The 15595-nt window shown below is 41.2% G+C and overlaps 1 protein-coding gene across 1 annotated transcript in view; it reads right to left on the reverse strand.

The window, feature by feature from the left end:
- The window catches only part of slit3 (slit homolog 3 (Drosophila)), a 234015-nt gene extending 223587 nt beyond the window's left edge, over positions 1-10428 (reverse strand). The window contains exon 1 of the mRNA XM_058649322.1: positions 9673-10428. Coding sequence (XP_058505305.1) covers positions 9673-9863 — 191 coding nt within the window. The 5' untranslated portion in view covers positions 9864-10428. The remainder of the gene's footprint in view (positions 1-9672) is intronic.
- Between the last annotated feature and the right edge of the window lie 5167 nt (positions 10429-15595).

Here is a 15595-nt window from a genome sequence, read left to right on the forward strand (position 1 = left end):
ACATGATCAGTTGGTGTGGTACCCTTTTTTTGCATCAGAGAAATGGGGTGCGATAAACCTTTTTATATTAAATAAACATTCTGATAGAGAATTGTGATCTCAATTCTAAGCAAAAAAAAGAAAGAAAAAAAGTAATGACTCTTATTTTATCCATAATCCTGCGGCCCTAACACGAGTTAGACCAACATTTATTGTAAAAATGTCTGCAACTTGAAAATAACTCGGTATCGAGGGGGGAAATTTATGCTCCTACTAAAGCTTTACGAATCTGCCTCATAAACCAACGGAGACAGAAAAGGAAAGAGACTGAAAGCAAAGTGATACAAATGAAGTGGGCGTTCTGGTGAACTCCAGCCGAACACAAGTACACACTGTGTTTACAACACACTACCACGCACGCACACTCTCACACACACACACACACACACACACACACACACACACACAGGCCTTTTAATATCTGTGTGGTCACAGATCTGACAAAATGGTTTAAGCAACAATGTCACTTTGGAGAAAACTATATTTCTATAGCAACAACTGGGGTTGCTATAGAGACAAACATCCAACTGCTGGATGGTGGCATATTTCTGGTATTGAAATTACGGCAAAGAACTAATTTACGAGGAGAAACGTTGCCGGAGTGACGCGAAACAGTTGCGGTGCAAAAGATCGTGTGTCACATATGAATGCTATAAAATCAAAAGATGTAAATATGGAAAGTGTTCAAAAGAATGACACCGTCTCTGTTTATATGCCATATATTGTCTACATGAGTTTACAAGAGTGTACAGGTTTTGGAAAATTTGGTGGTGGTGGTGGTGGTGGGGGGGGGGGGGGTTGTGGAACATTCATCCTCCTGTGCGATCGTTTACCGCTGTTTTGACTTTCTGTCATAGTGATGCTAATGGATGGTGAACTCTCCTCTATTACAGAAGTGCTCTCTAGGATACCAGGCAATCATCATGAGAGCAATCACACACACACACACACACTCAGTTACACTAAAGGCCGGTTACACATGAGAACGAGGCAAATAAAGACACAAACAAGAGGTCAAGGGAAGAACTTAATGACCCTGCTCACGTGTCACCCGTGACATCAACTGTTCCCTTGTTTAGACTGACTTCTGTGGCAAGAGTAGAGGTTTTCTCAAAGCGACGTGCTTCCCAAGCATCTCGGCTTAGCAGCAAATGACCATGCAACCAAGGACGCCAAGCGTGTCGCGCCGCCTCAAAGACACTGTCGTATTTCCAAGTGTTTCATGCGGTGGCGAGTGCTAACGCGTCAACTCGCAGCTACATCTTTACACAATACAAGTCGCTCTGTTTTCTCTCCGTTTTACCAAATTTGCAAAGTCTGCCCAAACTTTTCGAGCACAATGTCGCACATAATTGCCCGACAATGGCGGCCTCTGCATCAATATTGGGACCACTGGGAAGCGTAAAATGCTCCCGAACTACCGTAGTAAATTGCACAAATCGCAATCAAAAAAACATGTTTTTCTGACTGACTGAACAAAACTTAAGCTCAGCTGTATAGTTTGTCCATTATCCTTACAGATACTTTGGTATTGGGCGATGAGAACCTGGTTCCACACGAGCTTCTGACCCTCATGCCCAAGTAGAATTCACGTTTGGTAACAAAAAACCAAGGGAATTTGGAAAACAAAGGTCTGGTTAATGTGATTTGTTGTTTATTGTCACTGCAACCAAGACAGTGACCCCTCTGTTGAAGACAGATTCTCGCGTAGGCTATGCAAACATTCTGATTTGACATTCAATATTCTGTGTTCCTTGGTGTAACTCTCCCTCAATACAGATAAGGTAATGCTACGAGGAATAAATTAACAAATGAGTGGGAGAATTTCTTTCCCAAAAATAGCGATGAAAGCAAAGAGGAGAGGAGCAGAGACATTGATAGTCAGTGAAATATTTTCCCTGCAACCGGCTGAAGGACACTTATTTTCACTTCATGAAGGAAAATCCTCTTTGGATGCCACGCAATACAGGAGCCTCAATTTCATCTGTATTTTAGCTCTTGTATTTTCAATTTGGCTTAATCTCAATCCGACTCAGCTTTATTCTCTTAGTATATGTTCTGTCATTCCGTTTGAACGTCTACCTCACTTTTTTTTGTCTTTCTCACCTTTTTCGCCTCTTGTCTTTGTTTTTTTTTTATCCCAAACTGATTGGATTTTTTTTTTTAAAATCTGATGGAGGTCAAGTCATCATCTGTGTCTTTGTTTCCTGTCTGTCACAATGTGTATCTCTGGCTTTCATAATCTCTATTCAGTGTTAATGCCACTCAGCCTCAGTAAAATTCATGGCTCGGTGTTACTTTTAACCACGCGGGCTCGACCACATCAAGGAGACGCCTGCGAGCATAGCTTAACTGAAGATTGGACCGAAAAGGGACAATTATGGTGCAAGTCACACTTTCATACTCTACACACGTAACGCATGCGCTGCCACATGCACAAAAATAAACACATACATTATATATATATATAGTATTCCCAAATAGAGAGGAAGGGTACGCATAGAAACACACAGAGAAAAGTCACCAGCAGTGGGGATATAATGTGTTGCTTTGGTGACAGTGGTTTAACAAAACAGTGGCACAGCTTGTTAACATCAAAACGACTCTAAGCACAAACACAGAGCGCAGTTTGAGTCTGACACACACTGAAATCTGTGCTGATGACTTCTGTTTGAGCAAAAAGTCAAAGAAGGTCATCGGTGACTTGGGTTTCCATCTACAGCCAATTGCATCTCTAATTCAGTGAAGTCATGATAGTGCACTGTGTTCTGTACATGTGTGGCTCCATGCATTTAAACTGTTTATATGTTTGTTCAGGATGTAAATATACCTTTTTTCACATGTGTGTGTGTGTTCCTGAGCTATCTTTGCAAGCACTTGTTTTTAGACCTTGAGGTTGGAGATATTTCTGCAGAGCTTAGGCTGGTCCTCACTTCTTCAAAGGCCTCGTTTGAGGGTTAAAAGTTAATTTTAGTCACATGCAAACTGGGTCTCAATTTAGCAGTTTTGGTTGTCAAATTATCATTCCTATCTGTAATCACAACAGTCGGACATAAAGAAAAAACACAAGTCCACAAGCGGCAGACAATCACGCGGGTATTCAACTTCTCCCCCAGGTTATCAAAACTTACTTTGAAGAGGAAGCGACGGCAAACTGTGAAATAATCACCTAAAGTGTTCACTGCAAACATCCATCACAGTTAAGAGACTATTTCAGTGGACCAACTTTGACCTACCATACTTTGAAGAGCAATAATCTCAGACAGCAACACTTAACTCTGGCTGAATGTAATGAGATGTGTTAAAGTAATGAGTGCAAAGACAGAAGCAATGGCCAAAACTACAACAGTAAAACAACATGTATGCATATGCTGACACTCACGAGCACGGTACACTTACTGTATGTGTACATTTAATGCATGTGCCATTGTGTGCACATCCTTCTCCCTGCCCTGTTTGTGAGCCATGGGAATACAGCATGTTTGTGTGTTGTGTTGTGTTGTGTTGTGTTGCATTCAGCTTCTCTTCCCAGAAGGGCAGTGCCCAGCGTCAGTGCCAGCTGGCTGCTCCTCTGGCAGCCTGAAAGTCACTATATGAAAAGGTCAACTGCCCACGCACTGAAGAAACACGAGGAAGAGAACATCACCCACTGACCTAGAACTAAATATTAATGTACCCCTCACCTGTGCCATTTGGCACATCATCATAACTGAATCAAACACAGAGGAGCACAGAGCTGTTGCTATAAAGGTGGCTTTACAGTCGATGACAGGTGTGACGTACAGATGCTGTTTGAGAACAGCATGCTTATATTGTGGTTTCACTTGGGAGTTTAGACTTGTCTATCACAGCAATGACATCCAGCTGCTCCTTGCATGTATTACAGCATCAACACTATAACCACTAAAGAGTAAAGAACATTGAATAATGACTTTTATTCAGCAGTTACTGAAGAACTGAAGCTTTCCTCAATGACGTGCACAATAACAAAGCACGGGAAAAAAATACCAAGCGGCGAGTAAGGCTTAGTGAGTAGAACTTCATTGACAAGTTCAAAACAGTTTTGTCACGTATCTTTAACTACTTTGCTGTGGTGACCAGTCAAATTAGGGTCAGCCCACTCTACACACGTCCAGACTTGGACGTCCAACTACAAGTTTCGGAATTACTTGTGAGAAACACTTTACTTTACGAGTTCAAATCACACAGACCCTGATTGGAGCCCACATAACCCAGCAGAATATTATTTGTAATGCCTTCAGGCAAACGCTCAGACCGCAACTGAAGGCAGCCGGGCCAAAACTGAAGCAAACACAACAGAGTTCTTCGGTGATTACGGATCGTTCTTGATCCAGATAAATGATTCTGAATTGAGGGGAACGTGAACTGTGTCGGCACAAATTAGGACCACACATGCACCGAAATGCGCTCACTGACCTCGACTTCAGGTACACCGGTTCAACTGCTTGTTAACACAGGTATGTGAGATGCATTTGGGCCTGTAGACACGGTCAAGACGATTGAGGACTGTTCCTTCCTGGTGCACTTTAGTTTCAAATATCTGTGTGTTTCTGTCTCCATGTGAGCAGTTGGCATCTGTAATGTTGCATTACTGCCGTATACATATGTATATATACACAGTATGTGTATATATATATGTATATATATATATATGCACCCACACCAGTCCCACTATGGAATGCCATTTAATAGCTGAGGGTGTGGTGGTTACAGCATCAAATAGCCAATCAACACCACACTTTGATATGAGCCAGAAGCAGATGCAACACCCACACACAGTGGCATGATCCAACAGTTGTGTGCACCATGGGTTGGCAAACTGAGGGGAAATTAAAAGTCTATCCTGAAGAGATGTTGGCACACTGAAAGAGTGTGTGTTTAAGAGGCAAGACTGAGCAGTGAAGAGAAGTAGAGACAAGGTGGAGGTATGGAGAGAGAGAGAGAACAAGAGCAAGAGAACAGCGAGAGAAACAACATTGGCGGAAAGATGAAGTGTTTGGGAGGGAAAAAAAGAAAGAGAAGGAGAAAAAAGTCAGATGAGGCTAGGGAAAGTAGAGAAGGTGTTGCTCATAAAAAAAATATATATATACTTGCCAAACGTGGCATTAGTGAGGGAACACAAAAAATAGGCTGTTAAAATCAGAATTAATCTGCATAAAGTTTGCTCTGGGAGTTCCACTTCCAGCAATGACCTCATTCAACTACAAACGCGGACGACGTCAACACGAGCGTACTCCGTTTGACATGCCCCACACATCGTCTCCGGTGTCAGAGTATGAAGACACATGATCACACAGATGTTTTTATAGCCCTAGCAAAAATAAATGTAAAAGTATAAAATCAAAACACATACATACACACTATAAACTCAAACGTTTCCTGATTGCAGCTGAAGGCCCCTACTTGACTCTACACAATTCAATTTCCCCCAGACTCTATAGCAGCTATAGAGGCTACAGTTTGGAATTTGCAGCTCTGTGTGCACGTGTATGTGCGCGAGCGTGTGCATTCCCTGTAGGGCAGGTGTGAATTGGACTCTGGAGAGAAAGAAAAGCCACCACAGTTTCTCCAATTCATTTTAGCCGGCCTCGTTAAGTCTGATAAGCCTCCCCCCGAAACCCTCCACTCAAATTAGATGCAAATGAGGTCTCAAGTGGCTTCCCAAGGAGGGCATTACAGAATTGACTGGCCTGAGGTAATCTGCAAGGCTGTCTGTGTGAGTGTCTGTGTGTGTACTGTGCACTTGTATTTGCTACCTCTTTCGGACCTGTTCTGGCATAAACACCGACCTTGTCGGGACCAGTAGTCCTGATGAGGACCAAAACCTGGTCCTAAAGAGGCAGAGGAACTGGTTAAGTTTAAGGCTAACATTTGATTTGGGTTAGAAGTTAACAGGTTATAGTTAGAAATAGTGCTTGGTAACACTGTCCAAGTTAATGAAAATGAATGCAGTGTCCTAAGAAGAATAGCTGTGCAAATCGTGTGTGTGTGTGTGTGTGATGAGTGAAGGGTTGAGGCCACCACTGTTTTTCTCTCGTTAACCTTTCCAAATGCTCTGTTTATAATAGCGAAGGAAATGGGGCTTTCAGGGAGTTTCATTCTGTGCTTATGACAGGTGGACTCTGGCTCTGAATATCAAGCTCAACCCTTCACTTCCAAATGTAACAGAAGCAAACTGGAATCTAGTTATATCCCGTGTGTAATAAAGAGAGCAAGTAGGAACTGCATCTAAAGTTTAAATGACCATGCTTAACGCTTTACAGTGCCAGTCATTTTCCAGTTTGATTTCCTTCCATATCAGCAGCCATGGGAAAATCCACACGGGTACTTTATACGGGTTTGTGTATTAGTGCATCTTAAAGTTATTTAATCGCAAAGAACCTGAACTGTATTTCATTGCTGTACCCAAATATCCCATGACCTGTGTCATGTACTTGCTCAATGAACAGTGATTCTCCACATTTGGTTTCAGTCCCCTCCACAGAGTCTGAATGACTTTGATTCGGTACATGTGGCTCGAGACTGATAAAGGAAGCAGCAGAGTAGTAGCCGAAAAAGATTTTCCACTCAAGATAATGTGAAAGACTTGTCCCTTACTCAAACAGCATGTCTTTAAGTTTTGTTACACTGCATTCTAGCGTGGTGAGACAACTGTATCTGTTCGCCTCTGTGGATGTCTCCTCGTGTAATTGTTTGAACATTTCTACAAAAACGAGTCAGCTTTGAAAGAAAAGCCATGCGAGTTTGTGAAACTGACAATAATTTCCATGTGAGACACATCCACACAACAAAATGGGAAAAGAAAGGCCAAGTTAGCAGGAGACAAAGTTAAACAACTAACTAAACAAAAACCATGCTCACATGGTACCATTAGTTAAAAGGTTTAAGAATATTTAAGACTCTCTACAGGCATTTTTATTTGACTTCCTCTTCACTCTAAGACATCACTGGAACACATACAGACTAATAGCTGCAGACTTTTCAGAGCCATCTTTCAAACCTTCAAGGTGCGAGTGCTCTATCCAAAACTTGGGTTTTGACTGGAGTCCTGTATTCTTTTAAGCCCATGTGCAGCTTCAGGCCAAACTGATGCATACCAGCCTTCAGCCAATTACCGCAACATTGCGACACTGCATTGCCTTTGAACAGTGCGTGCGTCCCGCTGCCAGGAAACTTCTGAAATAACAGATACAGTAAATTTAAATAGATTTGTGACTCTAATTTTGATGTTGTCTGCCAGCTTTTGTTGGCACAAAACAGTCAAGTTATACCCCGACACCGACAATGTCATAACAAATGTCGGACTAACCTTTCACTTGGCTGTGGCGTAAAAGCCGATGAGCTTGTGAATGTTTTAATGTATAATTTAGCGCCGTTACACCGCTCTCCATCTGCTTTTTTTGTGTGTTTATGATTACACTAATCCTTTATGGAGTACTACAACGGGGGAAACTTGCCACATTAGAGAAAATATAGGCCATGCAATTTGTAAACTTGTCCCAAAGAATCATCAATCAAAACAATGTTTGAAAAATATGTATAAAGATTATGAAGACAAACCTACATGCTAAAAAGAGTTATGAAATGTCAGCCATCAGCAGGACCTTTTTGGACACGCTACTCTGATGCAACGTTTGTTTTTTTACTCACACAGAAACAAACTTGGCACTCTGGTTGCTAGAATCTGCTGTCCACATGCGTTTTATTCCAGCCATCAAACCCAAATCCCTCCTCGCGGTAATAATGCTCATGTCTCTTTCCTAAAAAGTTTCCCATCTGCCATAACCTTTAGAACTGGAATCTCATCCATTTTAATGTCTCCCATCGCAGACTCCCTAAAATATATCTGCAGAGAGAAAGGGAGATGAAAGCGGAGGCAGAGCGAGAGGAAGAGAAAGAGGGAGGAAAAGAGCAACTCTTGGCCAAAGTCGCAGCTGAAACACTGACCTGGATAAATCAGGGAAACATAAACACATAGTTTCTAGACCGAAGGCAGTGGGAGGGGCACTGCTACCCCAAATATTCCACTCCGGGGACCTCGGAGAGAAGCAGGGGACCCCCCCCTTATCCCACCTCCCCATCTCAACCAGCTCTAATTATTTATTTTTCTAGGGTGTAAATGCCTTCTGGGGATTGCTATGTAAAAGCTAACAGGTCCTGGGAGGTCAACTCAGCCCGGTGGGATAGAAGAAGTACGGTGTTTGTTGTTCGCACTTATAACACGCAAGAAACACAAACACACAGACGTAAAAAAAAATGCAGATATAAACATATGAAAGAGTAAAAATCCATATACAGGTGCAAATCATGTGTCCATCAGCCAGCAGTAAACCCCCCCCCCTACATTCTCACACACACACACACACACACAAATAAAACCCCCACTTCCCTGTGCAGCCCACTGATTGTGTTTGTTGTCTCAGGGCTGGGTCTGTTGTTGATCCCCCGCGGGGCTTTTGGCCACTACGTTATCATGCATAATCACTTCCATACCTTAACAGCATAGGTGTGTGTTTGTGACTGTGTGTGGGTGTGTGTGGGTGTGTGGCTACAGGGATGCATACATGTCAAGATTATAGGCTAGAAGTGGCAGCAGCATCTGTCAGGTCTGCTTCTGCCTTAGGAGTGAATATCATGAAATATAAACTGACATCAGGGTCAGAAAACATTAAAGTTCTATGGGATTTTTTTTTTTTTTGGGGGGGGGGGACAAGTCACTGAGAGTTTAATTAAACTTTAGGAACATGTGAAACTACTGCAAAGAGAGATCAGGAGAGTATAAAAAAGATTTAAGGACCCTGCTACTTCTTCTCACCTTTCATTGCAATCCATTTAAAAACTTTAATGGTCAAGTACGCTTTGCTTTCGGGCTGTTTTTCTTAACTGCCTTTATTCATTTGGTTCACTGGTGAATTTCAGGGCTCTTTCTTGTGCAGCCTCTGTTAAGCGCACGACCAGAGAGTACTTTCAGACACAAACTGATGTCCCAGGGAAGTATACAGATAAATGTAGTATACATGTATTATTATTATTATTATTATTATTTTGGTATTGAAAGCCGTCACCCACATAGATTTATGACTTTACAAATGGTAAAAGTTCCTCAGCAGTGGGAACTTGTACTACAAATTGAAAACACTCAAAGTTTTTCTGAACATAAAATGAACCGTTTGCTGCAAAATCTGCAAAAGCACATCTGAGTTTAAATACATGTTTCAACTTAATCATGCCAAAAAGGGAGCCCAAGGGTATTCATCCCCAAGAAAACGTGTAACAGGTGAATCCTATGATTTTTAATAATTTTAAAACATGTTAGTCATGTTTAAAAGTCACGTGAGTGTAGCCTTTGGTTAAAGTCTCTGATGATAATTAGTCATATCCAATAATCTCCTGAATATCAAATATTATATTGCTTGAAATGCATAAACACAAAAATGTAACTAGTTTGATAAAGTGGGTCCAGTCAGTAACGACTTCATCAATTCCGTTTTAACCAGTCCATGAATTAGAAGTTTTATATACACTTAAACTACTGCACAAAACTAATTGTAAGAGAGGTCATATGTCAGTTTTCTATGATGATGATGAAGATGAAGATGAAATCACACTTACAGACGCTCGGCATTCCTCGGTACTCCTTTAGGCACTGTCTTCAAACCCAGACCCTGGCAGTCCACATGAGACCCGGAGCAGCTGCACTTGTGTGGGCATCCATTCACCGAGGCGACGCACACGAGCAGCGCGAAAACCAGAGCCCAAACCCGGCAGAGCGCAGCCCGTCTCTCCGGTCCTGTCGGAGGCATGATATCCACTAAAATAACTCCCAAACAGAGGTTAATTGAATATCCGTGAATGGGGAGCGGAACGCTGTGGAAGTAAGGATCCCGGGGAAAAAAAGGTCAAGAGAGGTCGTTTGATTGTGTTGTAGAGTTAAAAAAAAAAAAAAGAACAAGAAGAAAGTGATGGAAGCCAAAAAAAGTGATGAAGTTCAACAAAGTTTCTCTCAGGAGAATCGCGCAGTCAACGGCTTCTTAAAACGCCCCCTTGCCATTGAAGAAGGGGAATAAAGTGAGAATTTGGACCTGACACTTTGCAAGGACAGCGTTTTCAGTTTAAAACATCCAACCGCGCGTCACGGAGCTGGATGCGTAAAAGTCAAACGTGCCCCATTCACAAGAAGTTATCCGCCTGACTCGTGAAGTTTCCAAGGTGAACGAGCTCAGATGGGGTGTAACCTCTTTCCTGGGAACATCCCATCGGCTGCCGGGGACTAAAAAAGCGAGAGTTTTCACGGGAGTTTCAATTAGAAATAAAAGTTGAGAGAGCAGAGGCGCAACACAGACTGGTGCGCCAGGAGGTTGTGAGAGAGGCAGATTTAGGTTTCCCCCCAAAACCTCCCTCTGTCTCCCTCCCTCCCTCCCTTCCTTTCTCCCTCTCTCCCTCTCTCTCTTTCACTGAGTTGATGTCACCAGAAAGGTGAGCAAGCGAGCTTCACAAACTTTCACTTGTCTCTCATCTTCCCTGCAGAAACACTTTCTGCATAAACTCTGCCACTTTCCCACACACGAGAATTAAAAAAAGCCCTGAACTCTCAGCCCGTCCAGATCCAGCAGTGTTCATGTATGTTTTAGCCAATTTCCCCAGCAGCTCTTCCTCTTATTTTATCATGGCTCGTTCATCATCTTAATGATCTTTATGATGATACACTTTCTTTTATGCCAAGACCCTTTTTTTGTGTGTTAGCCATCTCTCCGGCTCCACCAATGCATCATCTTTGGGGAGTCTGTGTGTGTTGATTAATGCTCTCACAGGCAGCAGATGACACCAAAATGCTGACTGATCAATCAGTTTACCTCGTTTTATCAACACACAGACAGACAGACAGAAAGAGAGACACTAGTTATGTTCTTGTGGCAAAAGCCATCAAGTATAAAATGGATGAAGTACACAGCAAAGCTTTTAAAAGAAAACCTTAAGACATTAACCTCCAAACTGATGTGAGAAAGCATATATGTAATGCACTCTTTTAGAGTTATTGCTCATCCAGCATCGACTCTTTGTCACAACTGAGATTTTCTAAGTGTTTCCTCTGGTTTAGACCCAAGTAAAAAAAGGCTGCTGCAGATCCTTGCACGCTGTCCTACAGTACATCATGTTGCATTGTAACGGCTGCCCTCTATTGGTTAACATGGGAACTGACAGAGCAGAGACTCAGCATTTTTGCTGTCACAGCCATGAGACATTTCCCACTTTTCAATAATAAATGAGTTAATTCGATTCATTTAACGGGGATTTCATGCATTTTTTAATACATTTGAAAAGATTCCTCACCAGCAGCAAATCAGTTTGTATAATGAACAGTGGGAAGATTATAAATATTGTAATATCTTATTTCCAGACTGAGTAATTCACCGTCATTCTGGAAATCCCATTAATTAAAAACTGGGGTTTTTTTTACAGTTGTGTGGAAACCAGCCAGACACAGACTTTGGGCCAGCTAGTTGTTATAAGCATTTATTGGAATGTTTGTGAAACTGTGTCTCTTATCTTTTGTCGCAATATTTGTCTCTGTGTGTTTATTCATGTCTGATACAGCTTGATTCATGGTAATTCTGTGTGCTCATTTCTGTGGGGATAACAGTCTTGTCCGTGCTGCCTGATCACACACACTTACTTATTAGTTTTCACAACAATATAGGACTGATGTCCATTTTATTGCGGTAAAATGAGGAATCATCTGAGTAGAGGCGTTTGTAGAGTTAAGCGTATTTCATCAGAGGTTTAAATTTAAGCCCAAATCCCATATGTTTTGTTTGTTAAACACAATGGCAGTGTCTAATTTAACCACAAGTGCAGATGTGTATCACGTGTATAAAGACTTTTCATTTCCAATATTCCTTTTAGACAGCCATTCAACACATCCAATTTTTTTATTATCTTTTTTTCTCTCTTCTTTTTCACGGGAAGTTCCCTGTTTGGCTTCAATAAGTTAATTTACTATTTAAGGAACAGAAGAAAATCGAGATGCTTGGAAACTATTTTCATTTTGATGGCAGCAGCAGCAGCAGCAGTGCAAGCAAAGCAACACAGCTCTTTTTTTCCCAGCAGCTAACTCCTCTTGGGAAAACTGCCATGTGCCCAATGTCATACAGGGAATTTAAATCCCTCCAGAGTTTGATTGGTCTATAGGTTTCCTCCTCACTGGCTGTGCTCACGGAGGTACAGCAGAAGGCTGTCGAGAAGAGTGAGTAAAAGCCTCTCTGAGGAGGAAACCCATTTCTGCACCTGCACTTTTTTTGTATTGGCATTAGTAGTGCCTATAGGTATTTTGCGCAGCAGCCGTTTTGAGATGTTCTCGCAGGAAAATATAGGTCACTGATAACGTGTATGTTTGTTTTATGTACAACAGAACAGTGAGCCAACTGTCACCTCCAGACTGAGGAAGTTAAATGGATCATAACTTTGATTTTTTTACATGTGTGCTACCATGGAGTCTACCACGGAAAAGGCCCATTGACTATCAGAACATGCATGGCACAATTTTGGACAGGTTTAGTCTCAATATTGGTGAATCATTGTGCTAAAGAGAAAAATTCTCTGGCAGTATCAATAGGATTCTATCTCCATCCTGCTCTTATGGTTTGTTTGATTGGTTTTATGTTTGTTTTTAATGATAGGAGGTGTCAGTGTCATATATCTATGTTTTAACTGGAATTTGAGAGATGGACTTTAAAAAAAAAAGTTTCTTCTAATCTGACCAATAACACCCGAGCAGGCTTCGGCCGCTCGTAGGTAAATGTGTAAATTAAATTGATTAAAATGCATCAGTTTAATATATTTGCAATCATGAGAAGATAAGAGATTACTAGAGATTACCCAAACACTCACCTCGGCAGTTGTGAAGAGAATCCATCCACTTGTCTCTCAATTGAAAATCCATGAGCGCACCTCAAGTTGGTCAAGTAAACTGTAAATGGTGAACAGATGAGTTTCAGCAAAGGCAATACAATTTGTGGGGTTATCTAAACAATTACTAGATTAATCAGGAAAATAGACAACAGATTAAATGATTATTAATATGGTAAGGATGCAGGAATGTTTCCTAAAAAGCTGGTGTGTTGTGCTATTATAATAAGCATACAGTATATTTGGGAAAAACATAATATGAGCTCACACAGCAGGTGAATGCTATTCTCTTAATTAATTGTTTAGGTTTGGCTGATAACATAGATAATGTGTGCTGTACATCTGTGTGCAAGTTCAATGAAGTTAGCCATACAGTACATTAGCTTGAGTACAAATGTCATTATATCACAAAAAGGCACCATTTTGTGTCACATCCTTGTCACATGACATAATGTGTGTTATAAGAAACACATAAATGCTATTTTCTTAATTGTTTTGGTTAAGGAATTATGTCTGAGAGCAAGTCAAGTGAGGTAGAAATTAGCTAGCTAGCGGGCTATACTAGCATGTACTAGCTTAAGAAGCTAGCGACAACAAGCTTCCTAGTGAAGAACACAACTTTCTTAAATGACAAAATACTGAAAACGATGTTTTATGTGCTCAGAAATATAAAAATTGGGTGAAAATTGTATAATTGTAACATTCAACTTGTTGTAAAGGACTTTCTTACCCGTGAAGTGTGGATGAATTGCATGCATCATCTCTACTGTCTTACATTTGTGGTTAAACCCCACTGACTCAGTCAAACAACATTCAACTGAATATAAAAGTGTAAAGAAATTAAACTGTGTGAGCAGAGAATAATAATAATCCTAGTTTTATGATAGTTTTGCACTAATATGTTGTATAGTCATGACAGAAACAGCACGTCAGCATATTTGACAACACAAAAATTATTTAGTTTTAGTTTCCAACATTCTGAGTGAAAAGAGACACCTTGAGTGAGTGGATGCATTTCAAGATAAAGACACTGAACCGTTAATAGTGCTTTAGGTTGCCATTTACATCATTTACTGGTACACATAGATAATTATATGGATCACTTATTTATTTTTTCCACCACAGAGAAACTCTCTGGTCAGGCAAGAGCACTTCCGTGTGGATTGTTTGAAACTATTCTAATTTAGTTGGACTTTATAGCCATTTTCAGACATGGACTCTGGAAAATAGCGTCCAGACTTTTGTCGTTCACATATAAAGAACACAGCAGGAGACCGTCTGGGTCAGACACTTTCAGAACAGCAGGGGCATTTCCAGAATATTCAGGTAAAAGGTGGTGCCTGGGTCAAGTCTGCAGGAGGAAAGACACTCACTTCACTTGTTCCTTGTGAATTTATCAGGGTTTTTCTCGTATGTGGAAATTTAGCTTAGGAAGGGTGGCAGGAGCAGTCATAGAGCAACAGTCGCAGACATTTCTGTTCCCACATATAGCCCATCATTTCAGGAAAAGGTTAAGACTTCAGTCACTCGTTTTCTAATAAGTGGGAGAGATACCAGGTTTTCTACGGGTTCTCTGGTTTCATCCTACAGTCCAAAAACATGCAGATTTCGGGATTAGGCAAATTGGACACTCTAAATTCACCATAGGTATGAGAGTGAATGGTTGTTTTTGTCTATGTGGTCCTGTGATGGACTGGCAACCTGTCCAGGGTGTACACCACATTTCACCCTATGTCAGCTGAGATTGGCACCAGTGCCCCCGCGACCCTCATGTGGAGGATAAAGAGGTAGATGATGGATGGATGAGGGAAGAGATATCAAAGACCCACATATTACTTGTATTTTCACACATTTGCACATGTGGGTGTTCCTTTTCCCTCATGCTGACATTTAACTACAAGTAATTGTGTGATTCCAAATGTAGTAAACAAGATGTGAGAACACTGACCAAAAGTGAGATGGGTAAATAGTGACTAAGAATTTCTTCCATGAGGATAAAGTAATGTTTTGTTTCTTTTTTGTTTTTTTAAAAAGGTCAATTGGAAAAGTTATGTGTTTGAAGGGTTGAGCAAACAAATGATGAAAAAAAAAAAAGTAAAACCACAAAAACAACACACTGAATCAAAGATGACTGAGTGATCATCTTTTTTTCCTGAGACAACCCGCCACTTATGTGTGTATGAAACCACTCTCTGACGGCTTTGTTTGGGCTCATTGGGATAAGATGCATGTCATTAACTTTTGAGGTTGAGGGTTTGAAATTTTGCTCAGGATCTTTGATTCATGATCCCTTCTCGAGCATGCTCACCCGGAGTCTCGGCTGCATTTTAGCGAGCGAGGCAGAAAAACCAAAAACATGCAGAGTGCCTTTGTGTATTGAACAGAGTTGGCTGCAGCCGAGCTTCTTACACCACATAACTGCTGCCATCCATTCCCTCTCTCCGACTTTCCTTCCTCTTTCTTGCTCCAGCCGTTCCCGCGGTACTCCTTTTGACTGTCCACCTCACTGTGTCTGCTTTTAATCCTTCACGTCCTCTCTTTCTCTTCCTGCCATTGTGTCTCTCATAGACACATCAGCTATTTATCTCTCTTTTCCTTCCGATCATCTGTCGTTCTGTGCAATTATCCT

The sequence above is a fragment of the Solea solea genome, chromosome 14, assembly GCF_958295425.1.
Source record: "Solea solea chromosome 14, fSolSol10.1, whole genome shotgun sequence".
Lineage (NCBI taxonomy): Eukaryota > Metazoa > Chordata > Actinopteri > Pleuronectiformes > Soleidae > Solea > Solea solea.